This window comes from Myiozetetes cayanensis, unplaced genomic scaffold (genome assembly GCF_022539395.1).
Source record: "Myiozetetes cayanensis isolate MyiCay16 unplaced genomic scaffold, myiCay2020 scf207, whole genome shotgun sequence".
In the NCBI taxonomy this organism is placed as follows: Eukaryota; Metazoa; Chordata; class Aves; order Passeriformes; family Tyrannidae; genus Myiozetetes; species Myiozetetes cayanensis.
In genome coordinates this window covers 45,346-73,337 of record NW_026087420.1, presented here as the reverse complement: position 1 = coordinate 73,337, position 27,992 = coordinate 45,346, and the positions used below count along the sequence as shown (strand labels likewise).

The 27,992-nt window shown below is 61.5% G+C and overlaps 1 protein-coding gene across 1 annotated transcript; it reads right to left on the bottom strand.

Annotated features, from left to right (window-relative positions):
* Positions 1 to 2,737: 2,737 nt before the first annotated feature.
* CAPN1 (calpain 1) lies at positions 2,738 to 25,835 on the bottom strand. The gene is made up of 27 exons (XM_050317950.1): positions 25,770 to 25,835; positions 25,222 to 25,297; positions 25,036 to 25,097; positions 24,851 to 24,920; positions 24,150 to 24,176; positions 22,430 to 22,557; positions 16,453 to 16,720; positions 15,924 to 15,993; positions 15,708 to 15,826; positions 14,622 to 14,755; positions 14,380 to 14,548; positions 12,108 to 12,191; positions 11,641 to 11,726; positions 10,944 to 11,018; positions 10,677 to 10,837; positions 10,419 to 10,597; positions 9,591 to 9,602; positions 9,106 to 9,317; positions 7,963 to 8,002; positions 7,570 to 7,635; positions 6,982 to 7,039; positions 6,823 to 6,887; positions 6,668 to 6,736; positions 5,348 to 5,426; positions 5,150 to 5,266; positions 4,125 to 4,183; positions 2,738 to 2,837 (listed from the first exon to the last, which is right to left on the bottom strand). Exons 7-27 carry the CDS (start codon positions 16,717 to 16,719, stop codon positions 2,811 to 2,813), a joined length of 2,148 nt encoding a protein of 715 aa, XP_050173907.1. The 5' UTR covers position 16,720; positions 22,430 to 22,557; positions 24,150 to 24,176; positions 24,851 to 24,920; positions 25,036 to 25,097; positions 25,222 to 25,297; positions 25,770 to 25,835; the 3' UTR covers positions 2,738 to 2,810.
* Between the last annotated feature and the right edge of the window lie 2,157 nt (positions 25,836 to 27,992).

Here is a 27,992-nt window from a genome sequence, read left to right as displayed (position 1 = left end):
CCACTGGACCCCAAAACCCCACCGAGACACTCCCCTGACACCTCCTGGGACCCCAAACCCCACCGAGACACCCCCGACAGCTCCTGGGACCCCCTGTTCCACTGGAACCCCACCAGACACCCTGACACCTCCTGGGACCCCCTGTTCCACTGGACCCCCAAACCCCAGAGCAGCCCCGACAGCTCCTGGGACCCCCTGTTCCACTGAGACACCCCTAAGACCCCCTGAGACACCCCCAGACAGCCTCCTGGGACCCCAAAACCCCCACCGAGACAGCCCCCCTGACACCTCCTGGGACCCCCTGTTCCACTGGACCCTCAAAACCCCAGAACAGCCCCTGTGACCCCACAAACACCTGAGACCCCCCCAAACCCCTTCATGACATCCTCAGCACCCCAATAACCCCCTCCCTCTCCCCAAACCCTTCATGACATCCTCAGCACCCCAATAACCCCTTCCCTCTCCCCCAGCCCCTCAGTAACCCCCCGAATCTCCCCCGACGCCCCCAGACCCCCAAGAACCTCTAAACACCTCCTGACCCCAGAACCCCAACAGCCCTTTCATGGCACCCCAGCCCAATAAAACTCCCCCTCGATAACCCCTCACACCTCCCGACACCCCCAGGCCCCCAATAACCCCTCACACAGCCCCAGCCCCTCAATAACCCCGCCCATTCCCCCAGGCCGCGCTCCACGGAGCCCTCACGCCTGTCGGGAACGTCCTCGCCCTGGCAGTGCAGCTCGAAGAGCCGCAGCTCCCTCAGCACCGCCTCGGCCGTCACCGGTTCCTTCTCCGGCTCCATCCCCGGCTCCGTCCCCGCCATGGCCGCGCCGGGGCCGCGGGCGGGACTCGTGAGGGGAGCCGGGGCCGTGAGGGGACGGGGGCGTGGCCGCGCCTTATAAGGGCAAAGGGGCGTGGCGGAGGGGAGAAAGGGGCGTGCCCATGCAAATTCGGAGACAACGAGCCAATGGGAGCGGGAAGGGCGGGGGAAAGGGCGTGGCCGCCGTTCACCGGCTCCGCCCACTCGGGGCGGGAGGGAAAAAGGCGGGAAGTTTCGCGCCCTCAGAGCGCGGGGAAGGAGTGAGGGGAGCGACCTCCCGACCCAGATCTGGGGGTCCCACCTGGGTCTGGGGGAACCCACTCGGATCTGGGGGGTCATTCTGGGTCTGGGGGGTCATTCTGGGTCTGGAGCGACCCCGACCCCGGCCTGGGGGTCCCACCCGGGTCTGGGGGGTCATTCCGGGTCTGGGGGAACCCACTCGGATCTGGGGGACCCACCCAGGTCTGGGGGTCATTCCGGGTCTGGAGGTCATTCTGGGTCTGGAGCGACCCCGATCCCGGTCTGGGGGTCCCACCCGGGTCCGGGGGAACCCACTCGGATCTGGGGGGTCATTCTGGGTCTGGAGCGACCCCGATCCCGGTCTGGGGGTCATTCTGGGTCTGGGGGGTCCCACCGGGTCTGGGGGACCCACCTGGCTCTGGGGGGACCCAACCAGATCTGGGGGAACCCACCTGGGTCTGGGAGGTCATTCTGGGTCTGGGGGGTCCCACCTGGGTCTGGGGGACACCCGGGTCTGGGGCACCCCCGGCTCTGGGGACCCACCTGGGTCTGGGAGGTCATTCTGGGTCTGGGGGTCCCACCTGGGTCTGGGGAACCCACCTGGGTCTGGGGGTCCCACCAGGTCTGGGGTCCCACCTAGGTCTGGGGGTCCCACTCGGGTCTGGGGTCCCACCGGGTCTGGGGGAGAGCTGAGGGGGCACCAGGGTGACCCTGACCCCAGCTCTGGGGGGGGTCAAGGTCGGTCTGGGGGGATCGACTGGGGGGTCGTTCTGGTTGTGGGGGCATCGATCCCGGTCTGGGGGGGCCGTCCCAGGCCTGGGGGGTCGTTCTGGTTGTGGGGGCATCGATCCCGGTCTGGGGGGGCTGTCCCAGGTCTGGGGGGGCCATCCCAGGTCTGGGGGGGTCGTTCTGGTTGTGGGGGCATCGATCCCGGTCTGGGGGGGCCATCCCAGGTCTGGGGGGCCGAGCCCAGTCTGGGAACGTCACCCAGAAAACCCCAAAACACATAAATACAACCCCAAATATTTACCTGTAACCCAAACATGTGCACTCATACCCCCAGACCCCTCATCCATAAAACCCCAAATACAAAACCTGTAGCCCCAAATGTGTATTTCTAAGCCCAAAACGTGTATGTTTAGCCCCACACCTCTAACCCCAAAATACCCGTCTTTAACCCCAATATCTACACATCTAACCCCAAATGTGATTTACGGCCCCAAAACCCCAAAGGTGATTTACGGCCCCCCCCGAGGGGAGGCAAAAAACTGCCAGAAAAAGGAATTTTGACTTAAATAACATTTTTTTTTTTACCCTGTTTTTAATTTACACAATAAAAAACCACCGTTGGCACCCGGGGGGGGGGCAGCAAATCCCTGAAGCGAAAGATTCCCCCCCCCTCACCCCCCAGGGCTCCTTCGGGACGAGAGAGGCACCGAAATCGGGAGGATTTGCCCCAAAACGAGCCCAGCTGGGGGGGACACGGTGAAGGGGGGGCTTTGGCAAAGCACAGGGGGGGGGTCCAGTGTGACCCCTCCCCAATGAGGGGAGGGATGGGGGGGCTTTGGCAAAGCACAGGGGGTCCGTGTGACCCCTCCCCAATGAGGAGAGGATGGGGGCTTTGGCAAAGCACACGGGGGGTCCGTGTGACTCCCGCCACCCCCACCCTCCTGAGCCTTTGTGCTGGAAAAAAAAAAGCCAAAAAAGGGGAGAAACGGGCGCGGGGTCCTGGAAGGCACTCGGGGGGTCCTCAGGCGAACATGGTGAGCTGGAGCCACTGCGGGGGCACCGCGAGGAGGAGGAGGGTGAGGGGAGGAAGGGCAGGGGGAGCAGGAGGAGAGGGAGGAAGAGGAGGAGGAGGAGGGTGAGGGGAGGAAGGGCAGGGGGAGCAGGAGAGGAGGAGGGGGAGGAGGAGGAGGGTGAGGGGAGGAAGGGCAGGGGAGCAGGAGGAGGAGGAGGGGAGGAAGAGGAAGAGGGTGAGGGGAGGAAGGGCAGGGGGAGCAGGAGGGGAGGAGGGGGAGGAAGAGGAGGAGGACAAGGGTGAGGGGAGGAAGGACAGGGGGAGCAGCAGGGAGGAGGGGGAGGAAGACGAGGAGGGTGAGGGGAGGAAGGGCACGGGGAGCAGGAGGGGAGGAGGGGGAGGAAGAGGAGGAGGAGGAGGGGGAGGAAGAGGAGGAGAAGGTGGAGGAAGGAGTGGGAGGGAGAGGAAGATGTGGGAGGAAGGAGGAGGAGGTGAGACAAGTGTGGGGTGAGGAGGAGGAGGGCAGGAAGGTGCAGGAGGAGAAGGAGGTATGGGGTGAGTGTGGGAAGAGGAAGAGGAGAAGGAACATGGGGGGAGGAAGGGAGAGCAGAAGAGGATGAGGAAGGAGAGGAGAGAGAGAGGAGGAAGGGGGTGAGGAAGGAGAGGAGGGAGGGAGGAGGAGGAAGAGGGTGAGGAAGTGAGAGGAAGAACAGAACAGGATGAGGAAGGAGAGGAGGGAGAGAGGAGAGGAGGAGGAAGGGGGTGAGGAAGGGGGTGAGGAAGGGAGAGGAAGAGCAGAAGAGGATGAGGAAGGAGAGGAGGAGGAAGGGAGTGAGGAAGGGAGAGCAGAAGAGGATGAGGAAGGAGAGGAGGGAGGGAGGAGGAGGAAGGGGGTGAGGGAAGGAGGAGGAGGGAGGGAGGAGGAGGAGGAAGGGGTGAGGAAGGAAAAGGAAGAGCAGAAGAGGATGAGGAAGGAGAGGAGGGAGGGAGGAGGAGGAGGAAGGGGGTGAGGAAGGGGGTGAGGAAGGGAGAGGAAGAGCAGAAGAGGATGAGGAAGGAGAGGAGGGAGGAAGGAGGAGGAGGAAGGGGGTGAGGAAGGAAGAGCAGAAGAGGATGAGGAAGGAGAGGAGGGAGGGAGGAGGAGGAGGAAGGGGGTGAGGAAGGGAGAGGAAGAGCAGAAGAGGATGAGGAAGGAGAGGAGGGAGGGAGGAGGAGGAGGAAGGGGGTGAGGAAGGGAGAGGAAGAGCAGAAGAGGATGAGGAAGGAGAGGAGGGAGAGAGGAGGAGGAGGAAGGGGGTGAGGAAGGCCTGTGCCCTCCCATACCTGCAGCAGGTCAAAGGTGACGACGCCATCCTGGTCCACATCCATGGCCTGGAAAAACCCTGGGGGGACACGAAAGGGATTTGAGGGGAAAAACGGGGGAAAAAGGGGAAAACAAGGGAGGACTTCTTAAAAGGCAGAAGCTGGAAAAAAACAGGGCAAGATTTAGGGGGGAAATCAGGGAAGGGAGGGACTATGGAGGCGGAAAAGTGGGGGAACAAATAGAAGTGAAAGGGGGAACCTGGAAAAATGAGAAGGGATTTTCCCACCTTTCCCCTCAATTCCTGTTGGCTTTTCCCACCTTTGTCCATCTTCCTCCTCAACTCCCCCTGGGCTTTTTCCAACTTCCCCCTCTCAGCTCCGTTGCTTTTGCCCCAGCTCTTCCCACCGTTTCCCTCAACTAAGATTGGCCCTTCCCAACTTTTTCCTCAGCTCCCGTCCGCCCTTTCCCACCTTTTTTCCCTCATCTTTCCCCTCAACTCCTCTTGGCTCTTCCCATTTTACCCTCAGTTCTGTTGCCTTTTCCCCCCTCTCCTCTCAACTCCTGTTGCCTTTTCCCCTCTCCCCTCGACTCCTCTTAGCTTCCCCCCTCTCCCCTCGACTCCTCTTGCCTTTTCCCCCCTCTCCCCTCGACTCCTCTTGGCTTTCCCCCCTCTCCCCTCGACTCCTCTTGGCTTTTCCCACCTCTCTCCTTGACTCCTGTTCCCTTCTCCCACCTTTCCCCTCTCCCCTGGCTTTTCGCCTTTTCCCCACTCCCTTTCCCCTCCCTCTCCCTCCTCAACTCCTTCTTGGCTTTTCCCCCTTTTCCCCTCTCCCCCTGTTGCCTTTTCCCCCCCTCTCCCCCCGTCCGGTCTCACCTCCCGCAGCCGCTGCCCCGAATTCGGTGCCCAGGGCGGGGTCACCCCCCACCCCTTCCCGTTTTTGGGGCCGGGATTCCCGTGATTCCCTGGGCTGCAGGAGGGGCTGGGAAGCCCTGGGGGCTGCAGGAGGGGCTGGGAAGGCCCGGGGGCCGCAGGAGGGGCACTCACTGAACATGGTCTCGAGGCGCACGAGGCAGCAGACGAAGCTGTCGAAGTCGAGGGCCAGGTCGGGCTCGGCGTAGCGGGTGATGAGCAGCTCGTGCAGCCGCTTGTTCAGGCGGTACCCTGGGGGTCACACACCCCCTGGGGTCAGCTGGGGGTCCCTGGGGGCTCAGACCCCCCCTGGGGGTGTCCCCGGGGTGTCACCTGCGGCCTCCAGCGCCAGGCGCAGCTCGTAGGCGCTGATGGAGCCCGACTTGTCCAGGTCGAACTTGCGGAAGATGGTCTGGCCAAAAAAGACCCCCACCCCAAAAAAAAAACAGAGGGGTCAGGCAGGAGGAGAGGCCCCCAAACAGCCCCCAGTGAACCCCCAAAGTCACCCCGTTGTACCCCCAAACCTACCCCCCCAAAGAGAAAAAAAGAGGGGCTGATCAGAAGAGGAGAGACCCCAAAACAGCCCTCAATGGGACCCCAAAATCAACCCCCCAGGAAAAGGGGGTCACTCACAAGGAGACCCCAAACCACCCAGGAAAAATGGGGTCACTCACGAGGAGAGAGACCCCAAACCCCCCCAGGAAAAGGGGGTCACTCACAAGGAGAGAGACCCCAACACCCCCCAAAAAGGGGTCACTCACGAGGAGAGAGACCCCAACGCCCCCCAGGAAAAAAAGGGGGTCACTCATGAGGAAAGAGATCCCAATGCCCCCCAAAAAGGGGGGTCACCCCCAAAGACAGACCCCAATGCCCCCCAAAAAGGGGGGTCACCCTGAAGAGAGATCCCAAACCCCCCAAAGAGGTCACCCCCTCCCCAGACAGTCCCTAAACCCCCCAAAAAGAGGGGTCACCCCCGAAGAGAGACCCCAAACCCCCCAAAGGGGTCTCCCCCGCCCCAGACAGACCCCAAACCCCCAAAGGGGTCTCCCCGCCCAGACAGACCCCAAATCCCCAAAGGGTCTCCCCTCCCAGACAGACCCCAAACCCCCCAAAGGGGTCTCCCCGCCCCAGACAGACCCCTAAACCCCCAAAGGGGTCTCCCCCAGACAGACCCCAAACTCCCCAAAAGAGGTCACCCCCGAGAGACCCAAACCCCCAAAGGGTCTCCCAGACAGACCCAAGCCCCAAAGGGTCTCTCCCAGACAGACCCAAACCCCCAAAGGGTCACCTCCAGAAGCCCCAAAAGGGTCTCCCCCCAGACAGACCCCAAACCCCCAAAGGGTCTCCCCGCCCCAGACAGACCCCAAACCCCCAAAGGGGTCTCCCCCAGGCAGACCCCAAACCCCCAAAGGGTCTCCCCCAGACAGACCCCAAACCCCCAAAGGGGTCTCCCCCAGACAGACCCCAAACCCCCAAAGGGTCTCCCCCCAACAGGCAGACCCCCAAAGCCCCCAAAGGGGCCTCCCCCAGGCAGACCCCAAAGCCCCCAAAGGGGTCTCCCCCCAGGCAGACCCCAAACCCCCAAAGGGTCTCCCCCAGGCCAGACCCCAAAGCCCCCAAGGGTCTCCCCCCAGACAGACCTCAAAGCCCCACCAGGTAGTTGCGGATGCGGTTCCAGAGCACGTTGAACTCCACCAGCCCCAGTTTCCCGTTCCCGTCTTTCTGGGGGGAGGGGATTTAAGGAAAACGGGGGGGGGGCTCTGGGGGGTCCCCCCAAACCCCCTCCAGCACCCCCAGGCAGAGGATACGTCCATGAGGTTGACCATGCTCCGGCACGACTCGCGGCTGAAGCCCTTGGTGCGCAGGTCTTTGTCTGCAGGGGGGCGTTAACGAGGGGGGCGTTAATTGGGGTTAATTGGGGGTACACCGGGGTTCATTGGGGTTAATTGGGGTTAATTGGGGCTCACGTTTGGCGATGATGCGGTTGAGGATGGTCTGCAGCTCCGTGACGCTGATCTCCATGTCCTGGGGCGGGGACAAAGGGGGTGGCACCAGGGGACGGTGACGTCATCGCCTCCCAGTGATGTCATCGCCTCCCAGTGACGTCAGCGCCACTCAGTGACGTCATCACCACCCATTGATGTCATTGCCAACCACTGATGTCATCTCAAACCAATGATGTCATCTCAAACCAGTGACGTCATCTCAAACCACTGATGTCATCTCAAACCAATGATGTCATCTCAAACGACCAATGACGTCACCGCAAATGACATCATTGCAAACCAACGGCGTCGCTACCACGCAGTGACGTCGTTGTTAACCAGTGACGTCATCCGCAGAGCAATGATGTCACCACAGAACAACGACATCATCCCAGGAACAGTGACGTCACCCCAGAACAACGACGTCATCCCAGATCAATGAAGTCATCCCCAAACCATGACGTCACCCCAGAACAATGACATCATCCCCAGGACAATGACGTCACTGCCACCACCCAGGTCAGGGCCAGCCATCGGTGCCACCAGCACCGCGTCCCCCTCCGCCCTTACCGGCCCCGCCAGCTGCCTGAAGAGCTGCTTGAAGTTCTCGTCGATCTCGCTCTCCGACAGCACTTTCTGGGGGGAAAAGTGGACATTTTGGGTACAGAGCATTGCCCCGGGGTCACCCCCTGGGGTCACCCCCTGGGTCACCTCCAGGGTCACCCCCTGGGTCACCCCCCAGGGTCACCCCCTGCGGTCACCCCGGGTCACCTCCAGGGTCACCCCCCGGGGTCACCTCCAGGGTCACCTCCAGGGTCACCTCCAGGGTCACCCCCTGGGTCACCCCCAGGGTCACCCCCTGGGTCACCTCCAGGGTCACCCCCAGGGTCACCTCCAGGGTCACCCCCCGGGTCACCCCCCAGGGTCACCCCCGGGGTCACCCCCAGGGTCACCCCCACCCACCTCATCTGGGAGTGTGGCCTGGACCTTGTCGTCCATCTCCCTGTGGAGAGAAGAGAGAAGGGGTGGGTTAGGGTCAGGCTCAGGATTTAGGGTCAGGCTCAGGATTTAGGGTCACAGGTCAAGGTTAGGGTCAGGTGCAGGATTTAGGGTTGTGGTTCAGGGCTAGGGTCAGGCGTAGGTTTCAGGGTTAGGGTTTAGGGTTGGGGTCAGGCTAAGGATTTAGGGTCACAGTTTAGGGTTAGGGCTAAGGTCAGGGTTAAGGTTGGGGTCAGGGTCAGGATTTAGGGTCATGGTTCAGGGCTAGGGTCAGGCTTAGGATTCAGGGTTAGGGTTTAGGGTTAAGGTCAGGCTAAGGATTTAGGGTCACAGTTTAGGGTTAGGGCTAAGGTCAGGGTTAAGGTTGGGGTCAGGGTCAGGATTTAGGGTCACAGTTTAGGATTAGTCTCAGGCGTAAGAGTTAGGGTTAGGATTAGGGTCAGGGTCGGGGTCAAGGCTAGGGTCAGGGTTAGGGTTGGGATTAGGGTTAGGGTCGGTATTAGGCTCAGGGTCAGGGTTGGGCTCAGCCTTACTCAGTGCCAGCCTTCTTCTCGGGGAAGAAGCGGAGTACGAAATTAGGCTCAGTATTAGGGTCAGGGTCGTTATTAGGGTCGGTATTAGGGTCAGAGTCAGGCTCAGGGTCGTTATTAGAGTCAGGGTTGGGGTCAGGCTCAGGGTTGGGCTCAGCCTTACTCAGTGCCAGCCTTCTTCTCAGAGAAGAAGCGGAGTACGAAATTAGGCTCAGTATTAGGGTCAGGGTCGTTATTAGGGTCAGGGGTAGGGTCGGTATTGGGGTCAGGGTCGGTATTAGGGTCAGGGATAGGCTCATTATTAGGGTCAGGCTCAGGGTCAGGCTCAGCCTTACTCGGTTCCAGCCTTCTTCTCGGAGAAGAAGCGGAGCACGAAGTTAGGCTCGGTATTAGGGTCAGGGTCGGTATTGGGGTCAGGGTTAGGGTCAGGGTTGGGGTCAGGCTCAGCCTTACTCGGTTCCAGCCTTCTTCTCGGAGAAGAAGCGGAGCACGAAGTTAGGCTCGGTATTAGGGTCAGGGTCAGGGTTGGTATTAGGGTCGGTATTGGGGTCAGGCTCAGGTTTGGGCTCAGCCTTACTCGGTCCCAGCCTTCTTCTCGGAGAAGAAGCGGAGCACGAAGTCCCCCTCGCGGTTGGGCTCGAAGGTGGAGGGCACCACGATGTACTCCCCGGGCGGGAGGCGCAGGCGCGTGCTCACCTCGCGCAGGTTGATGAACTGCTCCGAGCGCGCGCGCGACGCGTGGGCCAGGAAGAACTCGCGCTTCAGGTGCACCCCCGACTGCCCCACGTGCTGCGGGGACGGGGGGGACGCGTGGGCCGTCACCCCTCGGTGTGGGGGGCACACACAGGGGCTGTGTCACCCCCAGTTTGGGGGCACATGGGCCGTGTCACCCCTCGGTGTGGGGGGCACACACAGGGGCTGTGTCACACCCCATTTTGGGGGCACATGGGCCGTGTCACCCCCCATTTTGGGGGGCACACATGGGCCGTGTCACACCCCATTTTGGGGGACACACACGGGCCGTGTCACCCCATGGGGCAGCCCCCAGCACCTCGTACCCACCTCGGGAGGGACCTGCGGGCACAACACACACACAGCGGGTCACTGCAATGGTCACGCTGGCACCAGCCGGTCACAGCTGGCACCAACCGGCACCAGCGGACACCAATGGGCCCCAGCGGACACCAGTTGGCTCCAGCTGACCCCAACCAGCCCCAGCTGACCCCAACCGGCCCCAGCTGACCCCAACCAGCCCCAGCTGGCACCAGTGGGCCCCAGCTGGCACCAGTGGGATCCAACTGACCCCAACCAGCCCCAGCTGGCACCAACCAGCCCCAGCTGGCACCAGTGGGATCCAACTGACCCCAACCAGCCCCAGCTGGCACCAGTGGGATCCAACTGACCCCAACCAGCCCCAGCTGGCACCAGTGGGATCCAACTGACCCCAACCAGCCCCAGCTGACCCCAATGGGATCCAACTGGCCCCAGTTGGCACCAGCTGACACCAGCTGGCTCCAGCTGACACCCAGTGACCCCATTTGACCACAGCAGACGCTGGGTGCCACCAGTTGGCTCCAACTGACGCTGCTTGACACCAGTTGACACCAATTGGCTCCAAATGACACCAGTTGACCCCAGCTGACCCCAACCAACGCCAGTTGACAACAGCAGACCCAAATGGACCCCAGCTGACCCCAGTTAATGCCAGTTGACTCCAGCTGTCCCCAGTTGACACCGATTCACCCCAATTGACCCCAGTTGAGCCCAGCTGACTCCAACTGTCCCCAGCTGACACCGATTCACCCCAGTTGACCCCAGTTGAGCCCAGCTGACCCCAACTGTCCCCAGCTGGCGCTCCCTGCCCTCAGCTGACCCCGCTGGCACCATCACCTCGTAGACGGCGAAGCCGATGGTCTCCATGTCCTTGCCGTAGCGGCGCTGGCGGCGCCGGTCCTTCTGCATCAGCGCCAGCAGGAAGCTGCAGCCCGGCTCGCGCCCGCCGTCCTCATCATCCTCATCATCCACCTCCTCCAGCTGGATCTTGAACTGGGGGTTGATCCAGAAGGTGGCTGCGGGAGGGGAGGGCAGGGCGGGCCGGGCTCAGCGGGCGCGGGGCAGGGGGCTCCCGTCCCCCCAGCGGGGGCTCACCGGGGTAGTTCCTGCAGCCGCCGGCGGTGCTGCCGCGCCGCCACGTGCCGTCGTAGAGCCGCGTGTTCCAGGCACGGAAGCGGCGCGCCTGCAGCGCGTCCGGCGTCAGGTTGCAGATCTCCAGGCGGGTGAACTCCCGCAGGAAGTCCCGGAAGGACATCCTGGGGGGTTGGGGGGGGGGTGAAGAGGAGTTGTCCCCTCATTTCTGGGTGCAAAGGGGAAATTGGAGGAGGGACAGGGGGTGGGTTCCGCTCCCGCTCCCCTCACCAGAACTCCCCGTCCTCCATCTTGACCATGAGCTGCTGCCGCAGCGCCGGCTCCACCGCGTGCCACTCGGGCGAGCTGCGGGATGGGGCACAGGGCCAGGCTCGTTAGGCAGCGCTAACGAGGCAGGAGCCCAGGGCCAGCCCTCACTAACCAGGCAGGACAGGCAGCCCAGGAGGCAGGGCCAGCCCTCATAACCAGGCAGGAGCCAGGCCAGCCTCTAACGAGGTAGGAGCCCAGGGCCAGCCCTCACTAACCAGGCAGGAGCCCAGGGCCAGTCCTCATTAACGAGGCAGGAGCCCAGGGCCAGCCCTCACTAACCAGGCAGGAGCCCAGGGCCAGCCCTCATTAACGAGGCAGGAGCCCAGGGCCAGCCCTCATTAACCAGGCAGGAGCCCAGGGCCAGCCCTCATTAACGAGGCAGGGCCCAGGCCAGCCCTCAGTGCGAGGCAGAGCCCAGGGCCAGCCCTCACTAACCAGGCAGGAGCCCAGGGCCAGCCCTCATTAACCAGGCAGGAGCCCAGGGCCAGCCCTCATTAACGAGGCAGGAACCCAGGGCCAGCCCTCATTAACCAGGCAGGAGCCCAGGGCCAGCCCTCATTAACGAGGCAGGAACCCAGGGCCAGCCCTCATTAACCAGGCAGGAGCCCAGGGCCACCTCTCATTAACGAGGCAGCGCTAACGAGCCCCGAGGCCTCACCTGTCGCTCCAGGGCCCCGTCCACTCCACCTCCCCCCAGGGGTTCCGCATCCGCACCAGGCCCAGCGACTGCCCCCGGTAGTTGATCTGTTGGGGGGGCACAAAGACACACCTAAAAAGTTTGCACCCCAAAAACTGGCGCCCTGAGAGCCAAAATCCACCATTTTCACCCCAAAACGGGAACCAGAACATCGAGGCCTCTACAACCCCAAAAACCCACGTTCCCACCGCAAACTGCTGCTGCCATCAGATCGAGGCCGTACAACCCCAAAAACCCACGTTCCCACCCCAAACTGCTGCTGCCATCAGATCGAGGCCGTACAACCCAAAAGGCGCCGTTTCCCACCCCAAACTGGGGCCATCAGGGCCGTGCGACCCCAAAAGCGCCGTTTCCCACCCCAAACTGGGGCCATCAGGGCCGTGCGACCCCAAAAGCGCCGTTTCCCACCCCAATTTCCCCCCCCAGACCTGCTTGGCGCCGGTGAGCGAGTAGGCGTGGCCCTTGACCAGCTTCTTGAAGGTGACGGCCTCCATGTCGAAGGCGCTGGTGATCTGGGGGGCGGGGGGGACACACGAGGGGACGCCGCGTCAGCCGCGGCACCGGGACCACCCCCTGGCACCGGGACCCCCCCCTGGCACTGGGACCACCCTCTCAGCACCGGGACCACGCCCCCGGTACTGGGACCACCCCCTGGCACCAGGACCCCCCTGGCACCAGGACCATCCCCCTGGCACCGGGACCACCCACCTGGCACCAGGACCTCCCTGGCACCAGGACCCCCCCTCAGCATCGGGACCACCCCTGGTACCGGGACCCCACCCCTGGCACCGGGACCCCCCCGGCACTGGGACCACCCCTCTGGCACCGGGACCACCCCTGGCACTGGGACCCCACCCTGGTACTGGGACCACCCCTGGCACCGGGACCACCCTCTCAGCACCGGGACCACGCCCCCGGCACCGGGACCACCCCTCTGGCACCAGGACCACCCCTCTGGCACCAGGACCATCCCCCTGGCACCAGGACCACCCCTCTGGCACCAGGACCACCCCTCTGGCACCAGGACCACCCCTCTGGCACCGGGACCACCCCTCTGGCACCAGGACCACCCCTCTGGCACCAGGACCACCCCCCTGGCACCAGGACCACCCCCCTGGCACTGGGACCATCTCCCTGGTACCAGGAACCCCTGGTACCAGGACCACCCCCCTGGCACTGGGACCATCCCCTGGCACCAGGACCACCCCTCTGGCACCAGGACCTCCCTGGCACCAGGACCACCCCTCTGGCACCGGGACCACCCCTCTGGCACCGGGACCACCCCTCTGGCACCGGGACCACCCCCCTGGCACCAGGACCTCCCTGGTACCAGGACCATCCCCCTGGCACCGGGACCACCCCCCTGGCACCGGGACCACCCCCCTGGTACCAGGACCACCCCTCTGGCACCAGGACCATCCCCCTGGCACCGGGAACCCCCTGGTACCAGGACCACCCCCCTGGCACTGGGACCATCCCCCGCGGCACTGGGACCACCCCTCTGGTACTGGGACCACCCCCCTGGCACCAGGACCACCCCCCTGGTACCGGGACCACCCCCTGGTACCGGGACCACCCCCCTGGCACCAGGACCCCCCCTGGCACTGGGACCCCCCCTGGCACCAGGACCCCCTGGCACTGGGACCACCCCTCTGGCACCAGGACCACCCCCCTGGCACCAGGACCACCTCCCTGGCACCAGGACCTCCCTGGCACCAGGACCCCCCCTGGCACCGGGACCACCCCCCTGATACCAGGACAACCCCCCCAGTATCAGGACCACCCCTCTGGTACCAGGACCCCCTCCAGCACTGGGACCACCACCTCCAGCACCAGGACCCCCCAGCACCGGGACCACCCTCAGCACCAGGACCCCCCAGCACCGGGACTACCCTCCAGCACCACAGGACCACCCCCTGGTACCAGGACCCCACCCCAGCACCAGGACCATCCCCCTGGCACCAGGACCACCCCTCTGGCACTGGGACCACCCCAGCACCAGGACCACCCCAGCACCGGGACCACCCTCTGGCATCAGGACCCCCTGGTACCGGGACCACCCACCTGACACCAAGACCACCCCTCTGGCACCAGGACCCCCCCTCCCAGCACCAGGACCATCCCTCTGGCACCAGGACCACCTGGCACCAGGACCCCCCCTCAGCATCGGGACCACCCTTCTGGCACCAGGACCACCCCCCTGGCACCGGGACCACCCCCAGCACCGGGACCACCCCTTAGCACCAGGACCACCCCTCTGGCACTGGGACCACCCCTGGCACCGGGACCACCCCCAGAACCAGGACCACCCCCTGGCACCAGGACCACCCCCCTGGTACCAGGACCATCCCCCTGGTACCAGGACCACCCCCTGGCACCAGGACCACCCTCTCAGCACCAGGACCACCCCCCTGGCACTGGGACCACCTTCCCAGCACCGGGACCACCACCCCCAGTACCAGGACCCCCCCCCTGGCACCGGGACCACTCCCCTGGTACCAGGACCACCCCTCTGGCACTGGGACCCCCCCTGGCACCGGGACTCCCCCTCAGCATCGGGACCATCCCCCTGGCACCGGGACCATCCCCCTGGCACCAGGACCACCTCCTTGGTACCAGGACCATCCCTCAGCTACTCAGGACCACCCCCCATCACTGGGACCACCCCCCCAGCACCGGGACCCCCTCCCCGGCGCTCACGTCGATGGAGCAGCCCAGCAGGGAGCCGCGCTCCAGCGCCTTCAGGATGATGGAGAACAGGTCTGGCGGCGGCCGCCGGAGGTCGAACCACTCGGTGACGCCGCCCGTGAAGTCCTCGAAGCCCTCGGAGGTGCTGCCGCCCGACAGCGCCTCGTAGCAGCCGTTCACCCTGCGAGGGGAGGGGGTTTTGGAGGGGGTTTCACCCCCAAAAATGGGCCCAGGGGGAAGGGGGGGGTTCCTACTTGGCGTAGGCCTTCTCCAGCAGCGCGCTCCAGAACTCGGAGCCCTCGGCCGAGTGCACAAAGAGCAGCTTGCCGTCCTTGGTGGGCAGGAAATCGTCCACCACCACGTCCAGCCACTCCCCAAACTGCCAGATCTGCCAGGGAGGGGGTTTGGGGGCCAAAAACATAGGGGTTTGGGGCAGGAAATCATCCACCACCACGTCCAGCCACTCCCCAGACTGCCAGATCTGCCAGGGAGGGGGTTTGGGGGGAAAACACAGGGGTTTGGGGGAAAACACAGGGGTTTGGGGGAAAACACAGGCGTTTGGGGCAGGAAATCGTCCACCACCACGTCCAGCCACTCCCCAAACTGCCAGATCTGCCAGGGAAGGGGTTTGGGGAGAAAACACAGGGGTTTGGGGGGAAAACACGGGGGTTTGGGGCAGGAAATCGTCCACTACCACGTCCAGCCACTCCCCAAACTGCCAGATCTGCCAGGGAGGGGGTTTGGGGGGAAAACACAGGGGTTTGGGGCAGGAAATCGTCCACCACCACGTCCAGCCACTCCCCGAACTGCCAGATCTGCCAGGGAGGGGTTTGGGGGAAAGACAGGGGTTTGGGGGAAACACAGGGGTTTGGGGGAAAGACAGGGGTTTGGGGGAAAGACAGGGGTTTGGGGGAAAGACAGGGGTTTGGGGGAAAGACAGGGGTTTGGGGGAAAGACAGGGGTTTGGGGCAGGAAATACAGGGGTTTGGGGGCAAACACGGGGTTTGGGGGCAAACACAGGGGTTTGGGGGGCAAACACGAGGGGTTTGGGGGAAACCCACAGGGGTTTGGGGGAAACCCACAGGGGTTTGGGGAAACCCACAGGGGTTTGGGGGAAACCCACAGGGGTTTGGGGGAAACCCACAGGGGTTTGGGGGAAACCCACAGGGGTTTGGGGGAAAACCCACAGGGGTTGGGGGGTTGTGAGAGCGGCTCAGCAGGGAAAGGGCAGCGCTGGATGGGGGTCACTCCACAGGGGGTGTTTTGGGAGGGAAGAGGCTGCTTTGGGGCCAAAAGGAGGGGGAGGAGACCCCCAAAATGGGGGAGCCGGGGTCTCGCACCTGGAAGTGGAAGATGCCGGCGTAGCCCTGCTGGAAGCTCTGCCCGTGGGGCACCACGCGGTGCAGGAGGGTCTCGTTGAGGGTCAGGGAGGCGATGGCTGCCAGCAGCCAACAGTCACCTGGGGGGGGACAGGGCAGGGGTTTGGGGGGCTCGGGGCAGCCCCAGAACCGCCCGGTTTGGGGCACAGGGACAGGATTTGGGGCCGTGCTCCGTACCCAGAGCCCCCTGGCAGATGTCGGTGCGCGTGGCCCCGTCCACGATGAACTGCGGGCGCGGGCACAGCTCCTGTGGGGGCACAGGGAACCTCGGCCACAGCCACCAGAACACCCCAAAAACACATAGAATACCCCCTAAATCTGCCCTACAGCCACCAAAACACCCCAAAACCTGCCCTACAGCCACCAAAATACCCCAAAATCACATAGAACACCCCAAAACCTCGCCCACAGCCACCAAAACACACCAAAATCACACAGGAACCCCCCCAAACCTCGCCCACAGCCACCAAAACACCCCAGAAACACATAGAACACCCCTAAACCTCACCCACAGCCACCAAAACACCCCAAAACCACACAGGAACCACCCCATAATGCACCAAAACCTCACCCACATCCCCCAAACCCCCCCAAACCGCACCGAAACCTCCCCCAAACTCCACCAAACCCCCCCAAAACCCCATACCAACCAACCAAACCTCCCCTAAACCCCCCTCCCCAAAAGCTCCCCCAGCCCCCCTGGCACCGTGGGCCTCATCCACTGCACTCCGTGGGTCTTGGCGCTGCCGGGGCCCAGCTCCTTGAAGCCCAGGGCCGAGGGCCCCGCCGGGAACGTGGGGTCCCTGAAGAGGCTCCCCGAGCGCCGGCACTGCTCGGCCAGGGCGCCGAAATCCTGCCCCAGGTACCGCACGGCCCGGTCGTGCCGGCCCAGCCCCTGCTCCTTCGCCCGCGCCCGCTGCACCTGAGCGGACACCCCCGTGGTGTACACAGGGGTGATGGGGGCTTCTGACATCCTGGGGGGAGAAAATCAGGGGAAAAATGGGGAAAAACAGTGAAAAAATGGGATTGGGGACAGGGATCAGGGACACAGGGACACCCCCGTGGTGTACACCGGGGTGATGGGGGATTCTGACATCCTGGGGGGGAAAATGGGGAAAAAATGGGTAAAAATGGGATTGGGGACAGGGATCAGGGACACAGGGACACCCCCGTGCAGTACACCGGGGTGATGGGGGATTCTGACATCCTGGGGGAGAAAAACAGGGAAAAACAGTGAAAAAATGGGAAAAAATGGGATTGGGGACACCCCCGTGGTGTACACAGGGGTGATGGGGGACTCTGACATCCTGGGGGAGAAAATGGGGGAAAAAATGAGGAAAAATGGGAAAAAACGGGAAAAAATATGGGAAAAAATGGGAAAAAATGGGATTGGGGACACCCCCGTGGTGTACACAGGGGTGATGGGGGATTCTGACATCCTGGGGGGAGAAAAAATGGGATTGGGGACACCCCCGTGGTGTACACCGGGGTGATGGGGGATTCTGACATCCTGGGGGGAGAAAATGGGGAAAAAATGAATAAAAATGGGATTGGGGACAGGGATCGGGGACACAGGGACACCCCCGTGGTGTACACAGGGGTGATGGGGGCTTCTGACATCCTGGGGGAGAAAATGGGGAAAACAGTGAAAAACAGTGAAAAAATGGGATTGGGGACACCCCCGTGCAGAACACCGGGGTGATGGGGGCTTCTGACATCCTGGGGGGAGAAAATGGGGAAAAACAGTGAAAAACAGTGAAAAATGGGATTGGGGACAGGGATCGGGGACACAGGGACACCCCCGTGCAGTACACCGGGGTGATGGGGGATTCTGACATCCTGGGGGGAGAAAATGGGGAAAAACAGTGAAAAAATGGGATTGGGGACACCCCCGTGGTGTACACAGGGGTGATGGGGGCCTCTGACATCCTGGGGGAGAAAAACAGGGAAAAAATGGGATTGGGAACAGGGATCAGGGACACAGGGACACTCCCGTGGTGTACACCGGGGTGATGGGGGATTCTGACATCCTGGGGGAGAAAATGGGGAAAAACAGTGAAAAAATGGGATTGGGGACACCCCCGTGGTGTACACAGGGGTGATGGGGGCCTCTGACATCCTGGGGGGAGAAAATGGGGAAAAAATGGGAAAATTGGATTGGGACACCCCCGTGGTGTACACAGGGGTGATGGGGCTGACATCCTGGGGAGAAAATGGGGAAAAATGAAAAAATGGGATTGGGGACAGGATCGGGGACACAGGGACACCCCGTGGTGTACACGGGGTGATGGGGGTCTGACATCCTGGGGGAGAAAATGAAAGACAAAAGTGGGATAACACAGTGACAGGGGTGATGGGCTTGACATCCTGGGGGAGAATGGGGAAACAGTGAAAACAGGAAAATGGGATTGGGACAGGGATCGGGGACACAGGGACACCCCTGTGGGTACACCGGGGTATAAGGATTGGGACACCCTGAGGGGTGATGGGGAACTGACATCCTGGGGGAAAAGGAAAAATGGGATTAGGACACCCGTGGTGTACACAGAACAGGGCCTGACATCCTGGGAGAAATGGGAGGAAAATGGGATTGGGGACAGGGATCAGGGACACAGGACACCCCGTGCAGTACACAGAGGTGATGGGGATTCTGACATCCTGGGGGGAGAAAATGGGGAAAAACAGTGAAAAACAGTGAAAAAATGGGATTGGGGACACCCCCGTGCAGAACACCGGGGTGATGGGGACTTCTGACATCCTGGGGGAGAAACAGGGAAAAAAATGGGTAAAAATGGGAATCGTGGGGACAGGGATCAGGGACAGGACACCCTGTGGTACACACAGGGTGATGGGGATTCTGACATCCTGGGGGAGAAAATGGGAAAACAGTGAAAAAAATGGGAAAAAATGGGATTGGGACACCCCGTGGTGTACACGGGGATGATGGGGGCTTCTGACATCCTGGGGGAGAAAATGGGAAAAACGAGTGAAAAATGGGAAAAAATGGGAAAAATGATTAGGACACCCCGTGCAGTACACGGGGACGATGGGGCTCTGACATCCTGGGGGAAAACAGGAAAACAGTGAAAAATGGGATTGGGGACACCCCGTGACACGGTGATGGGGCTTTGACATCTGGGAGAAAATGGGGAAAATGGATTGGGGACACCCCGTGTGCACACGGGGTGATGGGGATTCTGACATCCTGGGGGAGAAAATATGGGTAAAAATGGGAAAATGGATTGGGGACACCCCTGTGGTGTACACCGGGGTGATGGGGGCTTCTGACATCCTGGGGGAGAAAATGGGGAAAACAGTGAAAATAGAAAAATGGGAAAAATGGATTGGGGACACCCCGTGGTACACACGGGGTGATGGGGATTCTGACATCCTGGGGGAGAAAAATGGGATTGGGGACACCCCGTGGGTACAGGTGATGGGGGATTCTGACATCCTGGGGGAGAAAACAGGAAAAACAGTGAAAAATGGGAAAATGGGATTAGGGACACCCGTGGTGTACACAGGGTGATGGGGGATTCTGACATCCTGGGGGGAGAAAATGGGAAAAATGGGATTAGGGACACCCCGTGGTGTACACGGGTGATGGGGGCTTGACATCCTGGGGAGAAAATGGGAAAAAGAAAAATGGGGAAAATGGGATTAGGGACACCCCCGTGGTGTACACGGGGACGATGGGGGCTTCTGACATCCTGGGGGGAGAAAATATGGGTGAAAATGGGGAAAAATGGGATTGGGAACAGGGATCAGGGACACAGGGACACACCCATGCAGTACAGAGGGGTGATGGGGGATTCTGACATCCTGGGGGGAGAAAATGGGGAAAAACAGTGAAAAACAGTGAAAAACAGTGAAAAAATGGGATTGGGGATACCCCCGTGCAGTACACGGGGACGATGGGGGCTTCTGACATCCTGGGGGGAGAAACAGGGAAAAAATGGGGAAAAATGGGAAAAAATGGGGAAAAATCGGATTGGGGACAGGGATCAGGGACACAGGAACACCCCTCGTGCAGTACACAGGGGTGATGGGGGCTTCTGACATCCTGGGGGGAGAAAATGGGGAAAAAATGGGATTGGGGACACCCCCGTGCAGTACACGGGGACGATGGGGGCTTCTGACATCCTGGGGGGAGAAAATGGGAAAAAATGGAAAAATGGGAAAAATGGGATTAGGGACACCCCTGCGAGTACACAGGGAGATGGGGATTCTGACATCCTGGGGAAAACAGGAAAAATGGGAAAAATGGGATTGGGGACACCCCCGTGGTGTACACGGGGTGATGGGGGCTTCTGACATCCTGGGGGAAATGGGAAACATGGGAAAACAGTGAAAAATGGGAAATATGGATGGGACACTCCCGTGGTGTACACCGGGTGATGGGGGCTTCTGACATCCTGGGGGGGAAAAACAGGGAAAAACAGTGAAAAAATGGGATTGGGGACACCCCCGTGGTGTACACGGGGATGATGGGGGCCTCTGACATCCTGGGGGGGAGAAAATGGGGAAAATGGGAAAAATGGGATTGGGACACCCCGTGGTGTACACCAGGGTGATGGGGCTTCTGACATCCTGGGGGAGAAAATGGGGAAAACAGTGAAAATGGGAAAATGGGAAAATGGGATTGGGGACACCCCCGTGGTGTACACCGGGGTGATGGGGGATTCTGACATCCTGGGGGGAGAAAAACAGGGAAAAATGGGATTGGGGACAGGGATCAGGGACACAGGGACACCCCCGTGCAGTACACGGGGACGATGGGGGCTTCTGACATCCTGGGGGGGAAAAACAGGGAAAAATGGGATTGGGAACAGGGATTGGGGACACAGGGACACCCCCGTGCAGTACACCGGGGTGATGGGGGTTTCTGACATCCTGGGGGGAGAAAATGGGGAAAAAATGGGATTGGGGACACACCCGTGCAGTACACCGGGGTGATGGGGGATTCTGACATCCTGGGGGGAGAAAATATGGGTGAAAATGGGAAAAAATGGGAAAAAATGGGAAAAAATGGGATTGGGGACACCCCCGTGCAGTACACAGGGGTGATGGGGGCTTCTGACATCCTGAGGGGGAGAAAATGGGATTGGGAACAGGGATTGGGGACACAGGGACACCCCCAGGCCCTACACACGGATCTTGAGGAGGATTCCGGGGTTTTGGGGGAATTCAGGGGGTTTTTTGGGGAAGATGAGGGATTTTGGGGCCTTGGGGTCTGTGTTAAGATCCCCCCCCCCACAAGTCATTTGCAAGAAAATCAATAAATTCAGCCCCCCCCCCCCAAAAAAAAAAGCCACATTTGGGGTTGGTCAAACCCAGAGGTCGATTCTGGGCCCGCAGAGGGGAATTTTGGGGACAAAAAGCCAAAAGAAACGCCCAGAAATGGCAGAAACCTCCCAGAATTGGGGCCCTGCCTGAGCCGTGATTGGGGGTGATCGGGGACAAAGTGGGAATCCCAAGGAATTCCAGAGGCTGGGAAGCCCTGGATGGCCCCAACCGCAGCTGCTCAGGGCTCGTCACCCCCAGGGGCCCAAAATCCTAGGGTTTAACCCCAAAATGGCCCCGAGGGGATAAAAACCTGCTGGTTCTGACACGGGGCAGCCCCAAACTGGGAGGAAAGGAGGGGAAAGTGCCCCAAAACGGGGGAAAAGTGCCCCAAAATGGGGGGAAAGTGCCCCAAAATGAGGGGAAGTGCCCCAAAATGGGGGGAAAGTGCCCCAAAATGAGGGGAAGTGCCCCAAAATGGGGGGAAAGTGCCCCAAAATGGGGGGAAAGTGCCCCAAAATGAGGGGAAGTGCCCCAAAATGAGGGGAAGTGACCCAAAATGAAAGGAAAATGCCCCAAAATGGGGGGAAAGTGCCCCAAAACAGGGGGGAAAGTGACCCAAAACAGGGGGGAAAGTGCCCCAAAATGAGGGGAAGTGACCTAAAGGGAAAGGAAAATGCCCCAAAATGGGGGGAAAGTGCCCCAAAATGAAAGTAAAATGCCCCAAAATGAGGGGAAGTGACCCAAAATGAAAGTAAAATGCCCCAAAATGAGGGGAAGTGACCCAAAATGAGGGGAGGTGACCTAAAAGGAAAGAAAAATGCCCCAAAATGGGGGGAAAGTGCCCCAAAATGAGGGGAAGTGACCCAAAATGAGGGGAGGTGACCTAAAGGGAAAGGAAAATGTCCCAAAATGGGGGGAAAGTGCCCCAGAATGAAAGGAAAGTGCCCCAAACTGGTCGTGCAGGTCGAGGTGTGGCCGGGCCGCGCCCCAGGCTCAGGGTTCAAGGCCCCGGGGCTCCCTTACCCTTGGGGGGTGCTAATTAAGCATGGCAGAGCTTAATTAAGCATGGGGCGCGTTAATTAGATGCTAATTAGTGCCACCAAGCAGTGACAGAGCGGGAACAAGGGTGGGGGTGGAGCAGCCCCCCCCCAAAATGGGTCCAAACAAGGGGGTTTGGGTCACCCCAAAACCCTCCCTGGCCCTGAGGGGGGTGGTGAGGACACCCCAGACCTGGGGACTGTGACCCAAAACACCACAAATTATCCCCAAAACGAGGGCTGGGGGAGTCTCTGACTGTGTCTGTGCCCTGGGGGTTCCTCCCCCCCACCCCAAACTTCCCTGGGCCCCCCCACCCTGAGGGGCAGAGACCCTTTGCCCCCCCCGAGCCCCCCACGTACGTGTTTGGGGTGAGAGGACCCAAAACCGGCTGTTTTCACCCCGTTTCGGGGCCCTGGAGCCCCGGCAGGTGCCGTGGGGGGCGAGGGCTGGGCCCGGCCACTCCTCAGGTGCCGCTGCTCCCGTGGTGCTGCGGGACAAAAACCCCGGGAAAGGCATCAAAAACCGCGGAACTTCCCCCAAAAACACCCCCAAAACCCCCCCAAAATCAATTTAACCCCCCAAAAAACTCCTTTTTTGGCTAAACCGGGGCTCGGGGGGGGGAGCTCCCTCTGCTCCCACCCCTTTTCCCGGCTGCGGGCAGGGAGGAGAAAGCCCCGCGGGTGGTGGGTTTTTTTTTTTGCCCGTTTCCGCGGGGTTTTGCCCCAATCCCGGGGCGGGGAGGGGGGTTGTGTAAGCGGCGGGTCCCGCTGTGTCACCGCTGTCCCCTCCCCTCGGGTGTCACCGCTGTCACCTCCCGGCGCTGGCAGGACCTACCTCGGGGTGGGGGGGGCGGCGCTCCCGGACCCGCCGCTTTTTTTTGGGGGCAGAATTCGCGGAAAAGGCGAAATTTCTCTGCCCAAACTTCCTCGAGCAGGAAGGAGAGGCCGCCCCCACCCCGAGACTCCTCCCTGCGCCGCTCCCTCTCCCCTCCCCTCCCTCCCTCCCTCCCTCACCAGCAGGGGAAAAGGGGGGGACACAAAGCAACTTTGGGGCGGTTTTTGGGGGGTGTTTTTGGGGCGGTTTTTGGGGTTTTGGGGCTCTCGGGGGTTTTGCCGCATTGACGGGGGCGGAATGGGGAGGGGGAGTGCCCGGGACATGGGGGGGGGACATGGGGGAAGGGCTGGACACGCGTGTGGGACACATGAGGAGGGGACTGGACACGCGTGGGACGCGTTTGGTGGCTGGGGGGGGGCTGGACAGTTTGTGGGACACGGGAGGGGAGCTGGACACGCCTGGGACACGCGTGCAGAGCTGGGACACACGTGGGTCATACACGGGACATGCGTGCAGGAGTGGGACACACATGGGTCACACACACAACATGCTTGGGACACGCCTGAGTCCCACACACAGAGCTGGGACACGTGTGGGTCATACATGGGACACACGTGCAGGAGTGGGACACACATGGGTCACACGTGGGTCACACACACAACATGCTTGGGACACGCCTGAGTCCCGCACAGGGAGCTGGGACATGCGTGGCACACACACAACATGCTTGGGACACACCTGAGTCCCACACAGGGAGCTGGGACACGCATGGCACACACATGGGTCACACACACAACACACTTGGGACACACCTGAGTCCCGCACATGGAGCTGGGACACGCGTGGGTCACACACACAACACACTTAGGACACGCCTGAGTCCCGCACAGGGAGCTGGGACACGCGTGGGTCACACACACAACACACTTAGGACACGCCTGAGTCCCGCACAGGGAGCTGGGACACACGTGGCACACACATGGGTCACACATAGAACATGTTTGGGACACGCCTGAGTCCCGCACAGGGAGCTGGGACACGCGTGGCACACACATGGGTCACACATAGAACACGCTTGGGACACGCCTGAGTCCCGCACACGGAGCTGGGACACGCGTGGCACACACACACACACACACGTGTGGGGGGGGGCTCGGGGCACACCCGGGTGGGTGCGAGCAGGACGTGTGGAACACGCGTGTGACACGCATGTGACGCGTGTGGGGGAGGTGTCGCTGTCCCTACCTGAGCCCGGGGCCGGGTCCTGCTGCCCTGGGGGGAGAGAAACAGCTCCAGGATGGGGAAAAGGGGGTGCAGAGACCCCCCTTGAGACCCCCCATCCACACCCCCCCAGTTCTGCCTTTTCCCCCATTTTCTGCCTTTTCCCCCATTTTCTGCCTTTTCCCCCATTTTTTCCCCCAAAAAAGACCAAAATAGCGATTTTTTAACACACACTGCCTGTTTTCCACTGCTTTGGCGTGAAAATGGGGAGGCAGGAGGGGGCTGGGGGGTGTCCCAATTCCAGGGGGTTTTACCCCAAATCAGCAGGTCTGGGGGGGGTCCCAATTCCAGGGGGTTTTACCCCAAATCAGTGAATCTGGGGGGGTCCCAATTCCAGGGTTTTTTTACCCCAAATCAGTGAATCTGGGGGGTCCCAATTCCAGGGGGTTTTACCCCAAATCAGTGAGTCTGGGGGGGTCCCAATTCCAGAGGGTTTTACCCCAAACCAGCAGGTCTGGGAAGGCCCCAATTCCAGGGGGTTTTACCCCAAACCAGCAGGTCTGGGAAGGTCCCAATTCCAGGGTTTTTTTACCCCAAATCAGTGAGTCTGGGGGGGTCCCAATTCCAGGGGGTTTTACCCCAAATCAGCAGGTCTGGGAAGGCCCCAATTCCAGGGGGTTTTACCCCAAATCAGGGGTAATTATGTCCCTAATGAAGGTACTCACAGGGCAGTGAAGAGGCTGAGGGGGTTGTAGCCCCACACACTCCATTTGTTGGTGCCATGGACAGCAGGTCCTGCAAAATGGGGAGAAAAACAACCATTTTGGGCAAAAGAAAGAGCAGCTGAATTTAGGCAAAAAGGTATTTTATGTTCCAAATAAAATAACAAGCTGGTTTGGGAAGGACTGACCTCATTGCAGCCCCTGCAGCAAACGCCGGTCAGGAGGAAGGAATTCCTTCATCAGTGGTTCCCTGGGGAGGAGAGAAACAGCATAAAAGTGATTTTTTTTTGGGGGAAAACCAGCCAGTTTGGGGGTTTTGTAACCCCAGGGGTGGGTTTTCCCCGTTTTGGGGGGATTTGGGGGTCGTTTCTTACCCAGGAGGGTGAAGAAGGCGTCGCGTTCCTCTTGGTGCAGGTGGAGAAGTCTGGGGTTAAAAAAAGGGGAAAAATCCTGGGGTAAAAATAAAAAAAAAAAAAGCGTGAGAAGGAAATCTGGCTTAAAAAACACACACAAAAAAAAGAAGAGAAATACCGAGTTAAAAAAACAAAAGAGAGAAAATACTAAGTTGAAAAGACAAAACGGGGAGAATTTTCATACCCACTGTACCGCATTCTACTGTTAAAAAGTTTATTTGCACCCAGAGGCATCAAAATTTGGTTCTCGTGAGATAAAAGTGAATAATTTTCTCTTCCCTCCTCAGGGGATTTTCCAACGAAAGAGTACTTAAAGGGCCTAAAAAAACACTTCAGTTTGCCTTCTGCTTTGATGCCAAGGAATGATTAAACGGGCACAGGACAAAGGCACAGCAGAGCCCTCAAAGCTGGAAACATTCCCCCCTTCAAATCCCGCTTTCCTCGCCACAGTAAGACCAAAACAAAGGGGGGAAAATTAAAACAGAAAAAGATTTAAAGCTTTTTTTCACCTCAGAGCGCCGGGCGCAGCCGCCTCTCGATAAACGCTGGTAAATTCACCTCATGGAGATCGCTTTTCCCCTCAGGAAAAGGGAAAAGTAGGAAAAAAAAAAAACCCCTCAGGAGCTCCGGCGCTTTCCCGCCCTTTTCCCCTCAGCGAAAAGGGGGCGGACCCACAATAACCCCGCCCCCAAGCGCGCTGTCAGCCAATAAAAAGACGGAGAAAGGAGTAAGCCCCGCCCCTTCCCCTCAGCCACCGCTGTCCGTCAAAGGCAGGGAGGCGGGACGCTGGGCCAAGTCAGCCAATCAGCGAGGCGGAACGCAGAGACGGCGTCACCGATTGGCTGAGCGCCGTGAGGGAGAAGTGTGAAGGGTGGGGCGGCCGCGGCGCCGCGCGAGGCGTTCGGGGGCGCCCGAGGGCAAAAATGGGGACACGAAGCGTCGAGCGTGAGGCGAGACGTGGGGGGAAAAGGCGACAAAAGGCAACCCCGGCTCGGTTTGGGCGCTCCCGAGGGGGCTGAGGGGGTGGTCGCTCGCCCTCGCCCGCGCCGCCCCTCCCATAGCAACAACCACCGGCCAAGCGGCGCCGCGCCGGGGAATTTTTCTGATTGGCTGAGCCGCGCCGGGTCTGGCCAATCAGCGCGAGACACGGGACCCTCGGCGGTCCCGCCCCCCCCTCCGCTCCGTCTGAGGGGCGGCTCGGGCCGTACCAAGTGCGGGCGTGCGGGGGGGGAACGCAGCGGGTTTGGTGGGTTCTCCAATCTCCCGCGCCGCGCGACGGGAGAAAAACGGGGGCCTCTCACTGTCAGTGCAGAGACGAGCCGTTGTGGCGGGGAGCGGCGCGGGGGCGCGGAGCTGGGAGGGAGCGAAATCCTTCAATCCCCCCCCCCCGCGGGCAGCGGGTGGCGCGGGCCGGGGCGGAAGTGAGGTGTCGCGCGCCGCGGCGGTTCCGGGGTGGGCGCGGCCTGGGCGGGGGGGGCCGAGCGGGACCGGCCCGGTGAGTGCGGGGAGGGGGGAGAGACCCCCCGGGGAGGGGGAGGACTGAGGGGGAGACCCCCGGAGGGGGGAGAGACCCCAGGGTGAGGGGAGTGAAGGGGAGACCCCGGGCCGAGCGGGACCGGCCCGGTGAGTGCAGGGGGAGGGGGAGAGACCCCGAGGAGGGGGACACTGAGGGGGAGACCCCGGGGAGGGAGAGACCCCGGGATTGGGGGAGTAAGGGGAGACCCTGGGCCGAGCGGGACCGGCCCGGTGAGTGGGGGTGTGGGAGAGACCCCCGAGGGAAGGAGAGACCCCGGGGGACACTGAGGGAGACCCCCGGGGAGGGAGGAGAGACCCCCGGGGTGAGAGGGAGTGAAGGGGAGACCCCGGGCCGAGCGGGACCGGCCCGGTGAGTGCGGGGGAGGGGAGAGACCCCCGGGGAGGGGGACTGAGGGGGAGACCCCGGGAGGGGAGAGACCCCAGGATGAGGGGGAGTAAGGGAAGACCCCGGGCTGAGCAGGACCGGCCCGGTGAGTACGGGGTGGGGGGAGAGACCCCGGGGAGGGGGACTGAGGGGGAGACCCCGGGGAGAGGGGACTGAGGGGAGACCCCGGGATGGGGCAGGGAGTAAGGGAGACCCCGGGCCGAGCAGGACCGGCCCAGTGAGTGCAGGGGAGAGACCCTGGGGGACGCTGAGGGGGAGACCCCAGGGTGAGGGGAGTGAAGGGGAGACCCCGGGATTGGGGGGAGTAAGGGGAGACCCCGGGCCGAGCAGGACCGGCCCGGTGAGTGGGGGTGTGGAGAGACCCCGGGAGGGGGAGACCCCCGGGGTTTTGGGGGGAGTAAAGGGGAGACCCCCGGGGTGAGGGACAATGAGGGGGGGAGACCCCCGGGACTGGGGGGGACTGAGGGGGAGAGACCCCCGGAATTGGGGGGGAGTGAAGGGGGAGACCCCCAGGGTGAGGGGGGGAGTAAAGGGGGAGACCCCCGGAGGGGGGGACAGGGGGGTCAGTTTTGGGGTGAAAAGGGGCGGTTTTGGGTGTCTCTGAGCAGGGACCATGCCGTGCACAGCTCTGGTGATGATTTTGGGTGATTTTGGGTGATTTTGGGGTGATTTTGTGTATTTTTGGGACAGGGGCCATGCTGTGCACAGCTCTGGTGATGATTTTGGGGTGATTTTGTGTATTTTTGGGACATGGGCCATGCTGTGCACAGCTCTGGTGATGATTTTGGGGTGATTTTGTGTATTTTTGGGA

Bases quoted from the DNA above. Each gene is read 5' to 3' on its own strand.
- CAPN1 (XM_050317950.1), bottom strand. From the start codon at position 16,719: ATGTCAGAAGCCCCCATCACCCCTGTGTACACCACGGGGGTGTCCGCT. The intron at 5,267-5,347 runs GTGACACCCCGG...TGTGACCCCCAG, and splicing joins CCTGGCGCTGGAGGCCGCAG to GGTACCGCCTGAACAAGCGG. The intron at 2,838-4,124 runs GTATGGGAGGGC...GTGCCCCCGCAG, and splicing joins TCACCTTTGACCTGCTGCAG to TGGCTCCAGCTCACCATGTT.